General features: G+C 39.0%; 2 protein-coding genes across 6 annotated transcripts in view; one reads left to right on the top strand and one right to left on the bottom strand.

The window, feature by feature from the left end:
- The window catches only part of LOC110089002 (sodium-coupled monocarboxylate transporter 1), a 53,550-nt gene extending 40,924 nt beyond the window's left edge, over nucleotides 1-12,626 (top strand). Inside the window, exon 15 of the mRNA XM_020811714.3 lies at nucleotides 1,838-12,626. Within this exon, the coding sequence (XP_020667373.3) occupies nucleotides 1,838-1,894 (57 nt within the window). The 3' untranslated portion in view covers nucleotides 1,895-12,626. The remainder of the gene's footprint in view (nucleotides 1-1,837) is intronic.
- ANO4 (anoctamin 4) overlaps nucleotides 4,046-23,602 on the bottom strand; it is a 140,054-nt gene continuing 120,497 nt past the window's right edge. For all 5 annotated transcript variants that reach the window (XM_073000225.2, XM_073000226.2, XM_073000227.2 and 2 more), the window contains 10 exons: nucleotides 23,206-23,317; nucleotides 22,495-22,552; nucleotides 19,348-19,445; nucleotides 16,815-16,957; nucleotides 15,610-15,762; nucleotides 13,615-13,762; nucleotides 10,413-10,532; nucleotides 9,043-9,148; nucleotides 7,072-7,272; nucleotides 4,046-4,692 (listed from right to left, as the gene is read on the bottom strand). In XM_073000225.2, the coding sequence (XP_072856326.2) occupies nucleotides 7,081-7,272; nucleotides 9,043-9,148; nucleotides 10,413-10,532; nucleotides 13,615-13,762; nucleotides 15,610-15,762; nucleotides 16,815-16,957; nucleotides 19,348-19,445; nucleotides 22,495-22,552; nucleotides 23,206-23,317 (1,130 nt within the window). In that variant the 3' untranslated portion in view covers nucleotides 4,046-4,692; nucleotides 7,072-7,080. The remainder of the gene's footprint in view (nucleotides 4,693-7,071; nucleotides 7,273-9,042; nucleotides 9,149-10,412; nucleotides 10,533-13,614; nucleotides 13,763-15,609; nucleotides 15,763-16,814; nucleotides 16,958-19,347; nucleotides 19,446-22,494; nucleotides 22,553-23,205; nucleotides 23,318-23,602) is intronic.

The following is a 23,602-nucleotide window of genomic DNA, read 5'->3' as shown; positions in this document are numbered from 1 at the left end:
TGTTGGTTTAAAACCTCTGCAGGCTAAAATCCTCAATCCCAAAAGGCTATAACCAATAAGCTAGCTTTGGCTTGGTGCCAAAACGATGCTCCAGCTGGTGGGACATGGAGGAGGGCCACCCCAACATATCTTAATGGTTGGACTGGTTTATAAAGGAAGAGGCACCCCTTCAAATATCCAGGTTCCAAGCCATTTAGGACTTTGTAGGTCATTGTCAACGTGTAGAATTCATTTGGAACGGTTGTAGCTCAGTCGAAGCTGGCCTTGGGCATTGTGAGCCAGTGAGCTCACATGATCTTCCAGATGAATCCAGGAGTATCCTTAAACAGTGTGGACCTGCTCCTCAAGGGGGGGGGAGTATGATTCCCTCCAGAATAGGTTTCCTACCCATTTCTTGGACCTGGGAACAACTGAACTGAACCTTTGTTTTGTTGTCTACTACCATAAAACTTCACAAGGCAACGATCTGACCATGACAACGGAATTGTTCATAACCCCTTTGAAAACAGATAATCCCATGTTCTTCCAGTGGTAGAAACCAGGTCCAGAGTGTGTGACCTGCCACATGTATTGGGTCAACAATATATTGAGATGGCTGCTTTGTTGCCATGAAATCCTCAGCAGAACCTGTCAGGGCAGCCTCAGTGGAGATGTTGAAGTCCCTCAGAACAACAGTCTGGTGGTTATGAAACATCATATCCAAAAATCCCCTCAGCCAGCTCAGGCAGGGAGGCAGCTGGACAGCAGGATAATCAGTACGTCAGCAACCCTCTTTGGGTACAGGCCCTCAAAACTGGTGCCAGGGCATATAAGCTTCCTTTTGAGAAAGATGGTGCCCCTGTGGAAAAGAGTAACTTCTTTCCCCAAACTCTCCAACTTAGCTCGAGACTGGTTTGATTATTCAGGTGGGCAAAGCTGAGGTTCATCCTAAGCAGCTCATTCAGCTATGACTCAGTAATACACACCAGGTCAGCCCCTTCGTCCACATTCAAGTCATGGATGATGAGTGTTCCATTATGGACCGAGTTGGCGTTCAGCAGCAGTACCAGCAGTACCTAGAGGGTGAGCTAATGGGACAACCTGGATCTTGAGGTATGGGGGAAAGGAACAAAGCATGGAATAAAGTTCAATGATCAATTTAATCTTTCTCTCCCCTGGAGTGCCTGATCCCCAGTGCCATACCTTCCCCTGCCCGAAATAATACAAATGGGAGCATGCCATTCCCCTTCCCTTCCCTGAGATTCACCCAAACACACACACACACACGCACACACACACACACATACAGAGAGAGAGAGAGAGAGAGAGAGAGAGAGAGAGAGAGAGAGAGGATAAGTGGCAAGTGTAAAAGTCATTTTCATTTGTCTTCTCTGATAATATGCAGTTGTATAAATACTCTAGAAATATTTTAGCACTTTTAGCTTCTTTAAATTAAGAATTTAATATCAGGAGTTCTGAGAAAAGAAAAGTATGAAGTATATTGGTCCCCTGGCTCAGATATCATTATGCGTAATATAACAGCTCACTTGATGGTGCTTTTGTCATGAACAAGAGAAGGGGTAGAGATTATCAACAAAAGCCAAATGTGAGGTGTTTTTGCTTGCACAACAAAACTCTTGCATCTGCAGATCAAATTTGGAATGTAATCCATGCAACCTTTTTCTCAGTCATATTTCCTACTCACTGGATCAAAAAGGAAGCAGGATTTTCCATTTTACCCCATGTTACTGGACAAGTGCACTTTGCTGTGTATCCAACAATGGTCTTTGTAAATGTCAATAAGTATTTTCCGTTTCATTCCTTATATTTTTGCAAACAATTACCATTACAATTACAGGTAGCACTGCTTGAAAAGATTCGTCCCATGCCACAAGTGGTTCCTGAAGAAGGCTGATAGTGTAGCATTTTGAATTTATTGCTATAGAAGGAACTCTTCTTCAGAGGATGACACAGAGCAGCATATTCCTGCATAAAATTAAATGCAATGCTATACAGACTGTAACAATGTTTAAGTTTTTTAAAAAATTAAAAATGGGAAATCTTTGGGATTTTTACTAAATGAATTTTGCAACAATAGCCAGTTTAGTAACCATGATAGCCAGCAAACTTGAGATAGTGATCTTGTTTCAGTTTTATATAAACTAAAATGTAATCCAATAAAAACCTAAATCAGAATTAGAAGTTTAATGTTCATTTATTGAAAGCATTGATTGATTGCTTTTTAACCCCTCAGAGATTCCATAGCAATGTACAATAAAGTATTTGAGTCCATTATTTAAAAACAGTTCAGGAATACGTTTAAAAGCCTAATTTTGAAATGCAAAGGCTATCAGAACAAAGGCTGTTCTCATCAAAGAAAAGGTTATTCTCAAGAAGAATAGAGCCAATCTGACATTCTTTGGAAGGTAGTTGAGGGTCTGGATACAGAGAAAGCCCTGACATGTACCCACCACCCTGTGCTTGACAGGTGATGGGACCCAGCACCAAGGCCTTTAAAGTGTTGCAGCACTTTAAAGATGAACTGCTATTCTTTAATTTGAGCCTTGGCAGAGAATTCAATTTTCTCAAACGTAAGAGCTATCCCAGTACTAAGTTAATAATTAGAAATGGTAGCACATTCCATGTCCAATGATACTTCCTCAGAGCTCCTGCCTGAACAATGAGGCTTGCAAATCAAGTCAGTGTTTACCTGCCAATGACCAATCACAAAATTAAGCAGACAAATATATGAGTATTGTGTCGCTTTATGCTACAGATGTTTTTGAACACTCAAGAGAGGTTGCAATACAATTACTAATGCTAAGACATGGCAATTGTATTGGCTAATTTGATGAAATCTGCGCAAAGAAATGAAATGGTAGATCACAGTATATCAGTAGTTGATGAATAAAAATCTTAAAAAGTTAAAACTCCCCCCTACATAAAATATAGTTCAGTCTGTGAACATCAAGTTTATTCCTCAAGTCTAATTCATTTGTAAACACTTATTTGCCCTGGAGACATTGGTTGGGCAGAAAAGAGAAAAGGAAAAGAAGGAAAGAGAAGGATTGGGGAGCGACATGCCACCTATGGACTGCATTTTGCCCATGCCTGCATTGATTCCTTTTACTGTAGTTAGAGCAATAGGATCTTGTTTTACTACTGTACTAACTATAACCAAAGCAATGTAGAGCATAATAATAAATTGCAATTAATATAAATTAATAAAAGTGGAAGGGTAACTAAGAGTTTCTAAAAAGTGATAGCAAAATATTTGACCAATACCTAAAAACAAAACAAAAGCCAGAACTTACTAGTAAAAAGCATTGGAAAATAGGCAGCAATCAATGTAGGCATTGCCATCAAATTTCCCTTGAAATAAAATTTCTAGTTCTAGTGAAAAAGGAAGCAGTAAAGAAACAGATTGCCAGAGTAGCACCACAAAAACAACAAAACAAAACAAACAACCTTGTATCTCACTTGCCAAATACTTAACACACCCATACTCACTTGCCAAATACTTTAAGATGTTAGAGAAGTTATGCCTTCCTAAACTGGACTTAAATCTCAGGCATGCCTATTTTGGGAGCAAGTAGACCCTAAGGTGATTCAGTCTTAAGTTAGATGATCAGCTTTAAAAAGACAATCCTGCAGTAAATTCCCACATTTTTAGGTAAAGGTAAAGGTTCCCCTTGACAATTTTTGTCCAGTCATGTTCGACTCTAGGGGGCGGTGCTCATCCCCGTTTCCAAGCCATAGAGCCAGCGTTTTGTCCAAAGACAATCTTCTGTGGTCACATGGCCAGTGCGACTTAGACACGGAACACCATTACCTTCCCACTGAGGTGGTCCCTATTAATCTACTCGTATTTGCATGCTTTCGAACCGCTAGGTTGGCGGGAGCTGGGACAAGTGACAGGCACTCACTCCGTCATGTGGATTCGATCTTACGACTGCTTGGTCTTCTGACTCTGCAGCACAGTCTTCTGCGGTTTAGCCCATAGCGCCACCACGTCCCTTCCCACATTTTTACTGTGTTGTAAAATAACCTACTATGACACAAAAGCAAGAATTTCATCCATAATTTATTTTAAAGTGTATTGTTTCACATTATAGAAGCACTAAACATGGCTTTATGTTGATGATATTTTTAAAGAGAAAATTTGACATTCTTCATCATAGTTTTAACTTTTATCTATTTACAAATAAACAGTCTATATATATATATATATAATATATATTATACATATGTGTAATATATGCGATCTCCCCTCCAAAAATAAAAATAAAAAAAATCCAACGGCAAACAGATACATAGTGTATCTGATGTACATGGTATTTTTGTAGGATATGATATTTTAAGTGTTGCTAAAGTATCCAGATTTGTATGCGTTTGCGATTTTAAGAGTTGAAAAAGTGGCATGGAACATAATGCAAAAGAGTAGCAAACGGGCTGAAAAATAGTCCATGGTATACAAGTTTCTTGATTTTAAAAACTGGTGTTACATGCTCTCTTTCTTTTTTGTCTAGAATGGTGTATGAATAGCAATCATGTTGATTGCAACATGTCTTCACAGTTGTTAATTCCTTGAAATGGTCTGCCCTGTTTGCTATATCATATTGTGGCATGCATTGGGATTGCATCTTTTTTCATTCTCTTGAAGGTAGTAGTCTTCTGAAAGTGGAATAATCAAATGGAATATAGGTCTGCTACCTGCAAATACAAGAAACAATAACAACAAAATATTACCTAGTAAGGAAAATTGTGTATACCGTTTATTCACCTGGATCATCAGAATACCAATATTATGCACAAAAAAGCCAAATGAAATTAATGGAATATGAGCACCTATAACAGCATCCAAGACTACTTTTTTTTGTAACTGGAGGGATTTTTTTTTCACTAAGCAAATATGTAAGCATACATTGGCTGAAATCCTGTTATGTAGTTTACACTTGCGAAAGAGTAATGACATAACCAGCAGGGGTAATTTTCAGTAATTAAAAATTTCCTACTTCTGCCCTTTCTCTTTTTTTTACTCCCATGTGATCCATTTCATCATGTAGGAGCCATATGATGGAAGGAAGAATTCTTTAATTACCAAAAATCTTCCTCTGCCAGTAATATCATCTAGCAGCCGTGATTTTTGTCACCAAGGACCTTCTTCTATCTCACTGTTCCCATAGCTTCCATGTAATGAGAGGGATTGATTGTTTGTTTAAAATATTTTTTCACTCTGCCTTTCTTCTTAAAAAGGACCCAAAGGGGCTTACATCATTGAAAGACAACATCCAAAGCTGAAAACTGAGTACAGTGATGCCTCGCAAGATGAAAATAATTCGTTCCGCGAGTTGTTTCGTATTGTAAAAATTTTGTCTTGTGAAGCGTGGTTTCCCATAGGAATGCATTGAAACTTACTTAATGTGTTCCTATTCATCTTGCGACGCGCAGCCATAGAAAAATTTGTCTTGCAAGTCACCAAAAGAAATCGCAAAACACTTTCGGCTTGCGAGTTTTTCGTTGTGCGAGGCATTCGTCTTGTGAGGCATCACTGTATACAACGGTGGACTGCCTAGAGTGGTCGAAATGACTAGATAGGCGGGATATAAATAAATAAGGAGGCAGAGTGTGGAATTGAACTCCCAACCTCTGGCTCCACAAGCAGATATTTAAACTACTAGCTTATTCAGCCTCCTGCAGGCAGCGCCAGCTTGGGTAGCCTTGGGCAAACTGCAAGTCCTAGGGTGCTCTTAGAAGAACAGAATGGTAAATGACTGTACATTATTTCTCTACTTAGAAAACCCTGAAAAGGGTCGCCATAAGTCAAATGAAATTCATTGAACTACTGCAAGTCATACAAATTATCTTGTATTTTTCAAGAACTGCTGAACTACGCAGCCACTTAAATCCACATAATAACTTATAGGCCGAAATCTTCTCGCATAATGTGAATAAAGTCATAAATTTTGGTCAGTTCCTTGCTGGTGAATAAATTGTCCTTTGATTACATCTGCCGTTGCAGGATATCTATTGGAAATTTCTATTTTAACCCATAACCTATAATATTACTTGCTGTTTTGAGTGTATTTCTCACTTTACTTTTCTCTTGATTATTGTTTGGTTTGTATCTACGTTTTGCTCCTGTCTGTTCATATGCCAATAAAGGTATCGAAATCGAAATCGAATCGAATAAATAAATAAATAAATAAATAAATCTTTAAAAGACAATGTCTAAAGCTAAAATAATAGGTGTGCAAATACTAAGAAGGACCAAATACCATTCTCAGATGGTAAACACAAGTAGTACTAAGGATGCAGTAACAGCAGCAATGCATAACACTCCATCTAAAAGTCACTCATGTAGCCAGTCATGTATTTAGAATTTGAAAAAGCTGCAAGACTAAATACAAACTTTTTAACTACTGAAAATTGCTTCTGCTGATGAGTCTTCATCGGGTATAGTTATGTCAATAGGATTTCTACCAGTATCACAGAAACCTTGAAAACATTTACAGTACTAATAATTAGTGAATGTTTAATGCTTTTAATGAAAAGGCACTGTGTAGCTGTTCTGCTTTTTCTACCACTAATTATCAGATAAGAAAAAGTGGTGGGGAAACATCAGAGGGATATCAGTTGAAGATGATATCTAGAAAGTGATAAGTTTCAATGAATGAGATAAAATGGTTGCATAATAAAAGTCTCGTATGCAAAGGCCCTAACAAATAATGGGAGCCCAGACTCACCTGGGTGACCCTAGTTGCTACTGAGAAGGGCTTACCTGGGCTTGGGGTGCTGGGACGGGCATGGTGGGAGCCACACAGTCTGGTGGAGCAAGGAGGGGCAGCTGCCAGAGGCTCCTCTACCAGCCCTGATTGACCAGCGGGGAATGGGGTTCTCCTACCAGTCTGGTATTGGCCAGCAGGGGTAGAGAGGGAGGTTCAGGAAATATATTGTGGTGCAAGCATACAAGAAAAGGAAGGTTTTCACTCTGGTCTGCCTGCCCAGCATAACAGCCAGAGGGTGCAGCTGCTCCCCATTCATTCTGCTGCTCGACAGCACTCTCCCAACGTATATTTTAGGAAGGCTCACCCATTTTAATTATGGCCACTCATTGTGGTAAGATTTTCCATTTTTCTTCCGCTCCTTCCGTTCTTTTTGGAGGCGCTCCAGTTCTGCTTCATACATCATTTCCTGAATCAGGTATTTTTCCCTTCTCATACGATCCCTTAGATCTTTGGGAAGGTCTGGGATTAAATAGGAAATCAGGTGTTTTATGCAAAACACGAGGTGCTGTAAAAAAGTTTTTGAAAGTCATGAATAAAATGGCAATTGCAGCAGCACAGTGAGTACTCAGATGTATTTTACATTTTCAAGTAACAAAACCAGGATCATTGCGGTTGTGTCTCTGCACATATTTTGATTTTTCTTTTATAAACTGATTTTTACCTCAAACATCTGCTGAGCATGTTTGATGTACTTATTAATGGTCAACCTATATTAACTTAGCAGGAGGTTGGATTGAATGGCCTTATAGGCTCTTTCCAGCTCAAATATTCTCTCCACCTTAACAACTGGTGAATCAATGGAGAAGGGTGTGTGTCATATTATATTGGATCTTCCATTAGGAACACTCACAGCTTACTTGTGTGAAAAACAGGAAGTAAAGGCAATTTTATATTTTTTTTGTTAAAAGACTTTTAAAAAATACTTTCTGGCTTTAAATCATTCTTTACACCTTTCTGCAGCTCCAAAGGCTTCCTGCAATGAAGAGGATCTCTACAGATCCCAAGAGTGTAGTGGGAGAGAGAACCGGAAAGCTTTTAATCTTGCTTATCTTTCTGAAGTTCTTGGAACAAGGGTTTAGCTGCCTTTTGTTTACATTTTCACTAGCCAAGTCATCCCACTTGTTAAAGCAGCACTTATCTTTTCATTATCTAATTCAGTAAGCTTTTTGAATGTTTCTGTTTAATGAAAAAGGAAATATAAAAGCAGTTAAATTATTTTAATCAACAATTCTGTGGAATTTGACAAAATGGCAGCAGCATTGCCATGGCTAATGATGTCACCAGAGATCTGTAGCGCAACCAACAGGACCCCAATCAATTTTCTGGAAAGAAGATTTAAGAAAATCCTGAGATCAGTGTTTATTCATTTGTGATAGACCATAGGGAGAGAATACTGTACATTACATATTATATTGTAAATTAGATGAAACATTTAGGAAAAAGTATGCTGCGAAACTATTAGTGGGCCCTACTTCCCTTAAGGATATCGGTAAGATCAAATACTTTGTTCCCAGTATAAGTGAATCTGTAATGGTTAATATGGCCATATTTGTTGTGAAAGCTGTGTAGCTTGCTTTGAGTCTTAGATTCTGTTTCTGTGCATTTCTTTTTTGTGTATTCATATGTTCATTTTATTCTATATATAAGTTTTGTAACTTGTGTTTTAGTTTATTTATATTTTGCCTACAACCTGTATTTGGTTGTGTTAAATAAAGTATCAATTCATTCAAAACTGTAATAAACAGGAACATAGTCATACCAACAATTTGGTGAAATGCAATTATAATATTGTATTAAATCCATGATCAAGAGCTATATGAGAAGTTATTAATTCTTTACAATCTTTTGGGATGAATATTTGAAGAGCTTTCTGCATTAGCCCATAACAATTCCTAGCTGAACATCATACTAGGAAAGAGAAAAGATGAATTTAACATATTTTATTTCCTTTTTCTGTGATAATAAGGGTAGGGCATGTAAAATTCCACATCTCTGAAATTTCAGATTTTGATTTAACCCTAAGATTGTTACTGACACCATGGTATGCACCACAAATCTCCTGCTTTACTGGGATCTTCTGAACAGAATTATTTTATTTTATCTATATACCATCTAGCCAGAGGTCTGTCTGGGTGGTTTACAACGTAACTGAGACAATCAGAAACAAGTGATCTTTATTTTTTTGTGATACTTTAAAAACAAACTGAATGCAAACCAATGTAACATTCTGGAACAAAATAATTCTACATATTTTCATTTCAGCCTTGAATCTTACCTCAAAAACAATAATGAAAGCCAACCGTGCTGCTAAGACATGCCAGAACTGTAATGTGTATCCATAGGGCACTGGAGAATGAGGAGGTTCACGGTAGTCTCTGTATCTAAAAAACAAACAAGAAATCTTTGTGCATGCCATTACAGTGTGTTTATAGAAGTATGTATCAGCAATAGGATTCCAGAAGGATAAAGAAAGGAAGCAAGCACACTACAGCACATCTGACAATGAGTAACTTATATGAAAGGAGCTGGATGCATGTAGGGAATATAATAACTGCAGGCTGTCAAGTTGATTCTGACATATGGTGACCCTTTCCAGAGTTTTCTAGGTAGTCAATATTCAAAAGTGGTTTACCATTCTCTTCTGGGAGCACCTTGGGACTGTGCAGCTGGGCCATGGCCATGCTGGCTGACTCCTGTCAGGAGGCAGAGTGTGGAATTAAACTCCCAACCTCTGGCTCCACAAGCAGATATTTAAACTACTAGGTTATCCAGCCTCCTGCAGGCAGCGCCAGCTTGTGTAGCCTTGGGCAAACTGCAAGTCCTAGGGTGCTCTTAGAAGAACAGAATGGTAAATGACTGTACATTATTTCTCTACTTAGAAAACCCTGAAAAGGGTCACCATAAGTCAAATGAAATTCATTAAACTACTGCAAGTCATACAAATTATCTTGTATTTTTCAAGAACTGAACTACGCAGCCACTTAAATCCACATAATAACTTATAGGCCGAAATCTTCTCGCATAATGTGAATAAAGTCATAAATTTTGGTCAGTTCCTTGCTGGTGAATAAATTTCCCCCCTTCAGTGATTCTCAGGGACATGCACAAAGACAAAACTAGCCTCAAAAATCACAGGAGGGGTCCTTCCTATATCTGCAAGAACTGAAACCTATGATTTTGCGTATGTTATGCAGCAGGATTTGGGCCCCAGAATCTTTTGACTTTCCATTGAATTGTTCTCTCATTCAAGCCACTGTTTGCTTTATTCGTTGAAGAGAGGTTGACAGAGATTTACTTACAGAGGAAAGACTCGAATTCAGAGTGTCTCATTTTGTGGCTCAGCCTTTTAGCCAATTCTCCTTAATGGTCAATTCAGATTAGCTGTCAAGACTTTTCTCATTTAAACAAACATTTTGGGATTATCTAGGGATGGACTTTTAAATCTATTGTTCATGTATTGTGAGGTAATTTACTGTTTCAAAAAGACAGTGTCTTCATTGTAATATTAGTGGTGGTGGTAGCAAATGGTTATTTGTTTGTTTGATTTATACCCCGCCTATCTGGCCCACTGGGCCACTCTACATTGTGGTGTATTTGATCTACATTATGATCCATATTGTGGTGTATTTACATATATTGTTTTACCTGCAGTATTTCAGTGGTGACCCAGAGAACTCACTTCCATTTGAAGATGGTTCTGAGCGATGTTCAAAATCAGACACCAGAAATATTGATAAACTTGCATTAACATAGCCAATCATACACCTAGGAAACAAGAATTTCCCCTATCAGAAAACACAGCATTTTTATTTTAGGCTTAATTCACATGTCTTGACAAAAACTCATGACCATCCACATCCTGAAATACAGCCACCAGTGTGCAGGATTTTGCTTCTGCACTTGGTGCATTTCTTGAAGGAGGCCTTTGCTGCCGTGAGGTGTGAAGGCAAAGTTGACTGCAAGCCATGTTAAACTGGGGAAGCAGATGTCAACTAGCTGAGAGGAGGGAGAATCAGAGGAATGATCCAAGTAGGATTAGCCAAGGCATAACCATAGGAATCTTTGTCTCTAGAGATCTCCAAGGTAAGAACAAAGCAGAGGATGGAAAGAAACTGGCAAGACCTCTGGCTATTTATACCAGCATGCTGCCATGTGGAGCTCCCACTGGAAGTGCTTTTCCTTTTGCTTTAACTCTAGGAATCTCCAAGGTTGCTGTGCGTGTGCAGGACAAAACTCCTATGTGTGATGCACAAAGACCATGATGAAGAACTATCTGTCAGCTGCCGAGATTGATCCTTTGTGCATACAACTTGGAAGGCCAGAGTTAATAGCAGTGTTCTAATTATCTTAACATTTCTTGCTGAGATTTACGCTCTGTTTTCTGGGAGCATTCGGAAAGGTTAATATTACTTCAGTTATTTCAATTTTCTTTTCATAACCTCAGAGAATGACAATCATTTAAAAGACTTCTTTTGCATCCTACAGACATACAACGGTTTAAGAAGATATTCCACAGTCTATGAGCGAATATATATCTTTACAAAATGGCTAGTTATAGAGAGATACTAAATATACAGTCTTTCAAAAACTATATACACCACAGGGCTGTGACAAATTACCCTCCTTTCCATAATTTTAATAAGATACAGTACATGCTAGGTGGGATACAAGCTTAGTCACACTTAGAGTTGTTCTACTGCAATCCGCATAACTTGAACTAATTCTTGATTCAAACCACTGTTCATGTTAGGGCATTTTCCTTGAATAGTAAAATGTAGTTTAAAATTATTAAACCAACTAGGGTTGAATTGAAGGTGCATTTATGAAGACATCTAACATTTAACTCTTGCTCTTTGCACTGGTGCCACTTTTCTTCCAAATAAGTCTTCTGATGCTGGTAGTGGCTTTCATGTGACTGGTATCATATCACTTAACAGACAGTTCAATAAACTCTGGCCACTGTACAACAACAACAATTCCCTCCATGGGCACAGGCCTTGATGAGGCGGAGGGGCTTGCGTGCTTCAGTGAGGTTGAGAGCTACACTGAAGAGTCTCAAGCCAGACAGGTCTAAGCTGGGAAGCCAGACTGTGTCCACCAACCATCAATCTATATTGGATCGGTCATCACTTGGATCAACAAGGACCACGTCAGATGCTATAGGCCTGGGCATCTGGTGACAAATGGTTTACAGGGCTCAGCAGACCCTGTTGAGAAACCAGGACAGGCTGCTGCAAAGCTACTGGAACAACGTAAATGCAAAACTTGGCCTCTCACCAAAAATTGAAAAATTATGAAATGTTACTACAAGGCAAACCCAACAGCCCGTGGTTTTCAAAAAAGAATGATGGAAGTTTGGAAAAGGAAACACCCAAGTAGTGACATAACTGAACAACAATGAATGGACCAGAGAAGGTTTATCATCCGGAGTACAGTGTTTTCAGAACTGGAATTGCAAGAACTAGAAAAAGTGGCAAAAGAAAAATCAACACAGAACAATGACCACAGTATGGAAGACAAATGGAGGGTAGAAATATCTGCCACATTAGCCACAGCACGTTACACAAACTATATGCAAACACTAATAGGATTTTAGCCAATTTGTATCACTGACATAATGAATAGCAATGCAATTAACAAATAATATTGAAGCAAATGCAACAATTGACTAAGGCTTTGAGGAGGTCTCTCCTAGGGCTATCCCACCTATGGAGTGAGATTACTACCATTACTTTTAAATGGATCTGGTGAAACACCATTTTTCTTTCTTCAGCAAATAATTGTTGGGAAAGGGCCTATGTCAGGTTGGAAATATATGGTTGCCTGAAAATGTTAAGGATAAAAACAAACAGTTTTGCTCTTTTCTAGTTCTCCCAGGTAGTCATTGAAAAGGGGTAACCTTGTTTGCAAAATGGGTCTGTTAGTTTAGCTATGCCTTAATAACAAAATGGACAGAATCCCATAACCTATAGAACTGGTGTATGTCGAATAGCATTAATTACATATGTACATATTTGCTGGCTTTTAAAAATTTATAAAAAGGTTTAAAGCAGGAATAGGTAATAGCTAGCCCACAACATCTAGCCACTTCAGCAGGCTTTCCTATTGCACCATGTCTCAGTTTCTCATGAAAAAACATGGGTTTCAGGCACAACAATTTGTTATGGTGAATGCTTCTGTGTGTAAGCAAACATTGACTTCAACATTTACGATGAATTACATCAAGATGGTAGCCACTGAGGAATAATACTGACTAGCAACATCCAGGTTCGCTTCATTCTAAAGTATTTTTCTGAGACATGCAGGTTAACAACAAAATCAGTGAGCTACATTCTAACAAACTTTGGTCATGGGGTCTATATAGACACAGTTCATTTTCAGTGATATGAAACTTATTCCCATGTAAAAAACAAGCCAGCACCCACAGAACAGACAAAACCCCCTGACCCAATGCAATTTCAAATTCCTCCCGATCTCCATGTTGATAAGAAGGGGGGGGGGTAGAGAAAACAGAAAGCAAAGGCTTGTTGATGAGGGCAAATGCAACCTTCAGCCTTAGGTTACCTCTCAACCATGAAAACCTGCCTGCCTCCTTACTAGAGGCAGGCAGCTGGGATCTTTCCAGCTGTACATGTGAATGCCTGCGTGCCTGCTTGCTTATTTGTGTGTTTGTGCAACCATCTATACATACATCCCTGCCTGCCACTCCTATCTCTGTCCTCCTGTGCACTGATTTCTGCCCCACCAACCACAATGGGTACCATCAGCTGCTGGCAATGCACCGAGACTAAAGTCTGCTTTCGAGACCTGGATGAGCATGTACCATGTTTCCAAAATGAAAACTTACTTTTGTCCAGCCTCCCCTTGACCTGCACATGGTCCATATTTGTAAGCATAAACAAGCCGGGGAATGAAATCAGAGGTTACAGCGATCACAAATGCATTTGTGATGACAGAAAGTATTCCTATGCCTTCTAGAATTCCATACCAGATTCCTGTGCATTGAAGAAAATGCTGTGTTAATTCTAGAGACAATAACATAAGAAGTAGTTCAAGTATAAACATGCAAAGAAGTGATCACTACTTCAATTAATGTGTTTCTCACATATATAGTCCAATACCAATAATTATGACCAACTGAGCAGAGCAGGAACTACTTTTTGGCAAAGGAACTTTCTGTTTTCTCTTTAACACATTACATTCCAAACACACAGGGAACAATATACGGTAAGCAAAAGTGGTAATAATTGATATTTCTATCAAGTAATTGTGAGCATGCATTCTTATCAGTAACTAACACTGTTAAGTTTTAATCTTTTTTATTTACAGCCGATTACATGCCACCACAAAGAAATCTGGATCACTAGTGGACATATACTCGAAGGCCTCAAGTTCACATAACAAAGAAAGGGAAGCGCACTTTCCATAAATAGATCACTCCCTGTTATTCCTCTCTGTGTGTATGTGTGTATTAATTTTCAATGTGTCATCTGTTTTCCATACTCTTAATAAGCATCACTCTATCCTTAAGTCTATTTCAAGTGTATGATATTGTCTTGTTTTGTTGTTGTTTAGTCATTTAGTCATGTCCGACTCTTCGTGACCCCATGGACCAGAGCATGCCAGGCCCCCCTGTCTTCCACTGCCTCCTGGAGTTGGGTCAAATTCATGTTGGTAGCTTTGATGGCACTGTCCAACCATCTCATCCGCTGTCGTCCCCTTCTCCTCTTGCCCTCACACTTTCCCAACATGTCTTGTTTAGCTGCTACAAAAATAAATTGCATTAAGCCACTATGAAGTTGTTGTTGATTTTCATAAAAGTTAGATAGCACTGATATTAAACAGCTTAGTTGCATAGATTGATGACTTCCCCTTGAGAGAGTTTAATTATCTGGCTTTTCAAAAGCTTTAAAGGTATGATCATATCCAAGTAACGGAATTTCAATCAGCTGGCAACCTCAGAGGGCCATGTTTTTCAACCAATGGTTTAGAGTGCTCATCTATAATGATTTCTAGTGGGCAACTATGTCCTCTATCCATCAGTGAAAAGAGTCTTTGTAACTGCTTATTGGGGGAAAATGACCACCATACAGACACCATAAAGGCTGGACATCACAAATCAGACAAAATGTTAATTCTCACTGTAGACATTTTATCGAGCTGTTTTTATAACTAATGCTGGGATATATGACTTTCAAATATTGATGAATAAGCATAAAAATGGAAGATAAATAGTTCTTAGGCTCATGGTAAGACACAGATAAAAAGAACATTCTGTAACAAGCAAGTAGTGTATGATGGTGGTTCACCCTGTTCATTCATGTCTGCTTGGCTCTTTTTCCCATTGACAATAGCTAAACAAACCTGGGAGCCTTTATCTATAATTTGCTTAGTATTATATGTGAACTTGAATATCTAATTTGTTGGTCCTTTAAAAAGCCAAGATTTGAAAAGAAATACTCATGTAAGCATAATTTTGAAAAAGTATTGAATATATATGGTGCATATATTGCTGGATCTATGCAGCTAGGTACAGTCCTACTATCCACCACTGCCAATCTGGCATTCTCCAAATTTGACAGAAATATGGTATGCTAATACTCCTCCAGTCTATGAGAATTTTGTCTTGTCTTGCTGTATGTTGGGGTATTCAGCCTTATTAGGATGCACTATTCAGATTTTGAGCTTGAAATAAGATGCAAGAAGCATAAGAATATTCTATGGTTAAAGTCTTCTACATTAAAGTTAGGGAAGAAAATCTAGTGTCACATCTGCTGTATGAGAACCTTAACAATGTTGATAACTCCCAAAAAGTTCATATGAACGACAATACACATCTTACCTATATCTTTAGCTCTTGAGGCTAATGGCCGTCTCCACTGTGTGACAAATTTATATGCATCAAGCCGAATTTCAATAATATTGTTAAGCAAGGCCAGGAGTGGCGCAAGTGGGAAAGCTGCCACAAAGATGGTTGTGAATCCAAACTGAAGAACTGTGAAGGGAGATTCAGAAAATGACATATTCAGCCATAAATTGGGAGTGAGTAGGATGAGGAGACGGAAAATTGAATTCCATATCTGCACCATGGTTTTATCCAGCTTTTTGTTCATGATTTGGATGTCTGTGTGTGTGCCTTCAGCACTCTAATAACTCTTCAACAAGGCTTGCTTAACAATAAATTAAAACAAAGTTCTCAATAGTAAGAAGACGACTGAAGTGGAAAAGGAACCCAGGAACTCGTATTGCAGAAGGAAGGAAGGAAGGAAGGAAGGAAGGAAGGAAGGAAGGAAGGAAGGAAGGAAGGAAGGAAAATTTCAATACTTTAATATTACAAACATTTTCACAACTAATGATACAAGCCTATACACATACCTGGGATTAAGCTGCTGTGAGTACAGTCCAAATTTACTTCTATGTAAATATGCACAAGACTGAAAGGCACAAAAATCTCATACATTGACTGCTGCTGCTGCACATAAAGTTCTCCCCTCCGAACAAAAAGGGAGTGTGCTTTTCATTTCGTGGAGGGTAAAGGTCTAGAATTACCCAAGTAATGCTATTGGAGCTCACAGAGCAGTCTTGCATTTGGTAGCTGCTGTACCATCCGAAGGAAATAATAATTCTACAGAGGGTCAAATTAGATAGCATGTTTAGCAATGTTTTTAGAAAAGGTGCTCCCTCAAGTAATGAAAGACATCTGTTTATCCTAGTACACAATTTTCTTCACCTGCATATGGTGCATTTAGTAGGCTTTGCTTTATGATTTGTCGCTAGAACGTAAATATAAGCTACATTTTTAAGTCTGATTGTTAAGGTATGTATCTCTAAAGTATGTATCCTCATGTGGAAGAAGAACATGTTACTTGAAAGAAATACACATTTCCCCTAAACTTCTCGTTTATCTCTAGGCTCTTTAGACTGCATGCAGCAATGCCTTGGAGTAGTTTCCTAAAGCAACACAATCCTAACATTTGGGGCTAAGGAATGAAACTTGATATGCAAATGACACTTGTGAACAAGCAATATGAACAAGATTTCTCATACTCATTTCTAGGTATTCATCAAAAAGTCCGTAGGCATTCATAGGCTGAAGATTGTAGTCCTTCTCCCATTGTGGGAAGCTTGTTCTTCTCTGTGAACCATATTCCTGCCGCAGTTTTCGTCTGGTCCACCAATTCTGAATTAACCTGCATATGTGAATTTGTTTATAAATTCTCATTTTCAGAACCAACTGATTTTCATACCTCTCTCTTCTATCACCTCATGCATGTGTTCATAGAGGACAGTATGGAGTGAAATGAGTATATTACAATGTACATAATCCATATATAATCTTCACACTGCCTCTTTCCTCATTCCACCAAATCCTGATAACTCTTCCACTGAACCTTCCAGTTTGCTGGCGCTGCTGCTGAATACCAGGTCTGTGAATACCAACAAGTCTGTGATCATAGACAATTTCATCACTAATGAGAGAGGTTACCTGGTGTGTATTACTGAATTTGGGAAGACCAAATGGGAGGAGTGGGTCTGATCTATCTTCTTTACCCATGTGGTGCTCAGGACAACATCCACAGTAGCCCGGAGGGCAGGTGGAGAAGAAAATGTGGTCTATACTTGTTCTATACTAGGAATTCCATCCCTCTGATTAGGAAACATCTCCATATTGTGAAAGATTCATAAGGCTTGCATCTGATATTAGGACATAGGAATATGTCTGCAATGATGGCCATCCACCTTTGGCCTTTTTTTCTCCAGATGGATGACCTCCACTAACAGAGAGACTGAAGAATGCTATTCTGTTGCTGTTACTGCATCTCTTACTAGCTTTTGATATGATCTACCTTGGTAGCAACCTGGATTAGTATCATGAGAAGTGATGGGGGGGCATCACTTTGGTGCCTCCAAGTCCTGTTGCATGAAAGCAAAAGAGGAGGATGTGCATTAGCCCCGATGTTTATACCGTGGAATGTTGTAGAGCTCTATTCTATTTAACATAAGATGTTTAGAGTGGCCATCTGGGGATCTGGAGGGAGGTGACAATAATACATTGAACATGACAGGGGTTAGATTCAATGATCAATAGGATAGCTTCTAGCTTTGCAGTTCAATTTCTTATTATTACAGCATAATACATTATTACTCAGTAACATCTGAATCAGGTGAGGATGTGTAAATACTTGAATGCAGTGGTGGGCTGGATAAGGACCAACAAATCTCTATCTCTGTCTCGGAAAGATGAGGGACCTATAGGTTCTTAAGACCAGGAACATAGTGCCTAATGTGCCCTCCTATAACTGCTTCACAACCATTATGATTTGGGAGGAATCTGTGGGGATTTGGTGCCTACTCAACATTTATTTGTTTCAGCAAGCTTTCCCAGAAATATTATTATTTTCTTTTCTGTTATTTGTATTTCTATAGTCATAATTCTGGCCCCTGTTGGTATTTTAATTATGATTTTATTATATATTTGTATATATAATATACAAATTTGTTCAGAAATTTTTATAATGTCTTTCATAGACATTGATAAATAATCAGAAGGACTCAATAAACTATTTTAATGACTAAGGGTATATTATGAGAAGATGCAGAATACTGAAGTTCTGCAGTCAGTCAGATGTAAACAGAAACAAGACTATTAAATATTAGACACAAAGTGTGTTCTGCACACATCAGAAGTTTCCAGCTATTAAAGTTAAACAGTAAGGAGACTAGAGACAGATTATTTCATCTCGGTCTTTGTCCTATTCTCTGTTTATTGTATTCAAAGACAATGGACCGCAAATCATATTAGAATCATTTATTCATGTGGGAGACACTAGTCTAGTTTACATATTATGCCTGATACAAATGAATATTTCAGGAAATTCATTGGATGGACGTGAACTATTAACATTCTGCTGCTAGTGAAGATTAATAGAGTGCCTTCCCTGCAGAGACAAACAATTGTTGCTGGAGTATCTTTCAGCTTTCAGATAATATGAAAAAGAAAAATTGGGTACATACAGTAGTTGTTTTGACTGATAGATTGGTTTATGTATTCCCCCCTTCCTCCATATGGGAAAGATAATTGTCTGAATTAAGACCAAGAGGAAGGGAGTTGAAATATAGAGTGTATCTTGAGTATATATTCAAGTACTGAAACATTCAACAGGCTAATAGTCAGAGATAAGGAGAGAAGCTTATGGCCACATGTTGGCTAATGGCTATTAATAAGGAGTTTAAAAACTGATGAAATGGAAACAGCTTAGTAGGTTTATACAGAAAATATGGCATTTTATTTATTTCCATTTCTATACCACCCATTAGCATTGCCACTATCCGGACAATTTTCAATATGCACTAAAACAGAACGACACAATATAATAAATACAAAAAATTCAATTAAATACAGTTAAGCCCTATTACTAGCTAACAGCTACTCTTTCTCATACAAAAGATTATGAGTGAACTACTATCAATAGACAAAAGATACATGCTGGTAAGGCTTCAGCATTCTGTATACTCTATTAGCAAGGAAGCAACATATATTAATTTTAATGTTTTTTTAAAAAAATCTGTATTTACTTACGGGTAGCCCAGTTCCATAAAGTTGTTCCAAGTCTGCTTTAGCACCATTATAATGCCCATTTGCATACAGAGATCTATAAGGCATCCACTGGGGTGACACTGTGGGTGGTGGGAGGGGGAAGAGATTACGCAAGAGATCAAAGAATGGTTCAAAGAATGAAATTATGGCTTCTGCTTGGGAAGAATGAAGAACATGCACAGTTAACAGTACCTCTCCAAACCTCACTGCAGATCCAAGTTTTCCTAATGGCACAATCCCTCTTATGTTTATTCAGATATAGATCCTACTAGGTTCTAGAGGACTTAATATTAGGTATGTGCATAGAAAACTGTAGATTTGAAATATGGGTTCCACTCAATTAAGTGCTTTAAATTTCCTCCCTTTTTGGCTAAAGTACGTACAATTTTTTACAGGCCTGACTCACTGAGTATGAAAGTACGACTTGTACTGCTACTACATACTGGCCGGAACCCTGCTGATATTTCCATAAGGCTTTCATAACTTTTTGTAGCTACTTGTAGCTAACCAGTGAGGTGCCAGGGCATGGCTTGGTTGCATGCCTCACCGTATACCTGACTGCACAACTGCGGTGTGTCCTGGTACATTGTTAATTAGCTGTGGTTAGCCACAGCAGATTACATAACCATCAACAAACTATATTAACAGGAGGGAGGCAGAGTGACGCCAGCTAGAGCAGACGGATTTCCCAGGGTTCTGGAGACCCTTGTGTAAACTCCGGGACAGCAGACCCCCCCAGCAGTGGAAGGGGGGCAAGTTCTATCAGAGAGTGGGCTTGAAGTGAAGGAGGGCTGGAAAAACTCCGAATTCAGATAGCAATCTGTCTTTGTGAGAGTTTCCTTTCTCAAAGCATCTGGCTTGGGAAGAAGATTTTTACTTGACTACATAAGTAGATTTGGTGGACAGAGTGCCTGAAGAAGTATGGATGGAGGCCCGTAACATTGTACAGGAAGCAGCAACAAAAAGCATCTAAAAGAAAAGGAAATGCAAGAAAGCAAAGTGGCTGTCCGACGAGGCGTTACAAATAGCAGAGAAGAGAAGGGAAACAAAATGCAAGGGAGATAAGGAAAGTTACAGAAAATTCAATGCTGACTTCCAAAGAACAGCAAGGAGAGATAAGAGGGCCTTCTTAAATGAAGAGTGCAAAGAAATAGAGGAAAATAATAGAAAGGGGAAAACCAGAGATCTGTTCAAGAAAATTGGAGATATTAAAGGAACATTGTGTTCAAAGATGGACATGATAAAGGATAAAAATGGCAGGGACCTCACAGAAGCAGAATACATCAAGAAGAGGTAGCAAGAATATACAGAGGAATCATACCAGAAATATCTGGATGTCCCGGACAACCCAGATACTGTGGTTGCTGACCATGAGCCAGACATCCTGGAGGGTGAAGTGAAGTGGGCCTTAGAAAGCATGGCTAACAACAAGGCCAGTGGAGGTGATGGTATTCCAGTCGAACTATTTAAAATCTAAAAAGATGATGCTGTTAAGGTGCTACACTCAATATGCCAGCAAGTTTGGAAAACTCAGCAGTGGCCAGAGGATTGGAAAAGATCAGTCTACATCCCAATCCCAAAGAAGGGCAGTGCCAAAGAATGCTCCAACTACCGCACAATTGCACTCATTTCACACGCTAGCAAGGTTATGCTCAAAATCCTCCAAGGTAGGCTTCAGCAGTATGTGGACAGAGAACTCCCAGAAGTACAAGCTGGATTCCGAAGAGGCAGAGGCACTCGAGACCAAATTGCTAACTTGCGCTGGATTATGGAGAAAGCCAGAGAGTTCCAGAAAAACATCTACTTCTGCTTCATTGACTATGCAAAAGCCTTTGACTGTGTGGACCACAACAAACTATGGCAAGTTCTTAAAGAAATGGGAGTGCCTGACCACCTTATCTATCTACTGAGAAACCTATATGTGGGACAGGAAGCAACAGTTAGAACTGGATATGGAACAACTGATTGGTTCAAAATTGGGAAAGGAGTACGACAAGGCTGTATATTGTCCCCCAGCTTATTCAACTTATATGCAGAATACATCATGCGGAAGGCTGGACTGGAGGAATCCCAAGCCGGAATTAAGATTGCCGGAAGAAATATCAACAACCTCCGATATGCAGATGACACCACTCTGATGGCAGAAAGTGAGGAGGAATTAAAGAACCTTGTAATGAGGGTGAAAGAGGAGAGTGCAAAAACGGACTGAAACTCAACATCAAAAAAACTAAGATCATGGCCACTGGTCCCATCCCCTCCTGGGAAATAGAAGGGGAAGATATGGAGGCAGTGACAGATTTTATTTTCCTGGGCTCCATGATCACTGCAGATGGAGACAGCAGCCACAAAATTAAAAGACGCCTGCTTCTTGGGAGGAAATTGATGACAAATTGACAGCATCTTAAAAAGCAGAGACATCACCTTGCCAACAAAAGTCCGAATAGTCAAAGCTATGGTTTTTCCTGTCGTGATGTATGGAAGTGAGAGCTGGACCATAAAGAAAGCAGGCCGCCGAAGAATTGATGCCTTTGAATTGTGGTGCTGGAGGAGACTCTTGAGAATCCCCTGGACTGCAAGGAGAACAAACCTATCAATTCTAAAGGAAATCAACCCTGAGTGCTCATTGGAAGGACAGATCCTGAAGCTGAGGCTCCAGTACTTTGGCCATCTAATGAGAAGAAAAGACTCCCTGGAAAAGACCCTGATGTTGGGAAAGTGTGATGGCAAGAGGAGAAGGGGACGACCGAGGATGAGATGGCTGGACAGTGTCTGCAAAGCAACCAACATGAATTTAACACAACTCCGGGAGGCAGTAGAAGATAGGAGGGCCTGGCGTGCTCTGGTCCATGGGGTCACGAAGAGTCAGACACGACTAAACGACTAAACGAAACGATTAAGATCACATGGGATCACATTAAGCTTGTCATCCCTCTAAGAGGAGCCGTAACGTCGAATTTTATATTTTGGATGTTGAATTGGAATTATAACCACAAAATATTTAAAGGTAGCATCATTTTTACTACACCTAATAGCTCAAACTCCTAACTGGGTGATATTGTATATTATTTTCAATACATGAAATGTATCTTAGGCACTCCTCATTTCTCAAAGTCATCAGACTACACTTACCTCTTCTAGCCTCCATCTGTTTATCAGCCTCAAGTAGGCACCTGGGTGACCTGTAAATCTTCAACACAGGAGAGATCATTACCCCTTTTGTGTTAATATCTCGTAAAAAGTCAAATACAATCATTCCAGCTACATTTTTTAAAAGAAAACAAATTCAATAGGATTTTTTTCCAACTGGAAAGAACTCTTCAGTTCTTCTTAAGGAAAAGGGCTTCAAGTTAAAAAAAAATAATTTGATATTATTCATATAATCAAATATAAGGAAAATCATGACTGATATTAAGCACGAAGAAATTGTCCGTTCAAACTAATGTTTAACTGAGTTTCCTCTTAGGATTTCTCCTATGAAATGCTTTGTGCCTAACTGGAAAAATAAAGCACATAATTCACTGCAAGCATCTTGTTTATGACAGGTGTGTAAGACTGTATCTGAGCCGTCACATATACCGGTAGATAATTCCTTACAGCCCAATTCTGTAAAACAAATAGAAATGAGTGTGTGTAGGGGAATGTTTCAGTAGCAGCAGAAGATGGGGGTCTATGGGCGGAACACAAACAAGGGCCCCCTATACAACCTGCAGACTGTCCACCCCTGATTTGAAAGCACAATATTTTTATATGATAATATAAATGATAATATAAATGATAATAGTACATCTGATAGTTCTTCAGAGTTTTCCATTAGGCCAAAGGCATATTTATCATTCTTACCTTCCAAGGAAGAATGCTATATAAAAGGTAGAGCTGTTCAAATTGACAAATTGAAAAAGAAACATTTTCAAAGTGAAGCTGTTCTCCCACTCAGACTCAGTACGCGGCTGCTCTGTGGAGGAAAACAGAACTGGTGTCATGATGTACGCTCTGGTTCCCATGTCACATTAGAAGATGCTGCAGGCACTTTGCAGATTTGGCAATGTATTTCCAATTTCGCAGCCTAAGCCATTGACAAGGGCAGTATGTCTCTGTGGAGCAGTCAGAAACACAGTAAGTTTCCGAGTCACAGCATTGGTCCATCTAGCCTGGTTTTTTTTTTTTTTTTTGGCCACAAATTGGTTTTGCTTGTCAGGAAGTGTGTGAGTTAACTCTCTCCTTGCCCTACCTGGAGATA

This window comes from Pogona vitticeps, chromosome 5, assembly GCF_051106095.1.
Source record: "Pogona vitticeps strain Pit_001003342236 chromosome 5, PviZW2.1, whole genome shotgun sequence".
NCBI lineage: Eukaryota > Metazoa > Chordata > Lepidosauria > Squamata > Agamidae > Pogona > Pogona vitticeps.
This window is presented reverse-complemented; position numbering and strand designations above follow the sequence as displayed.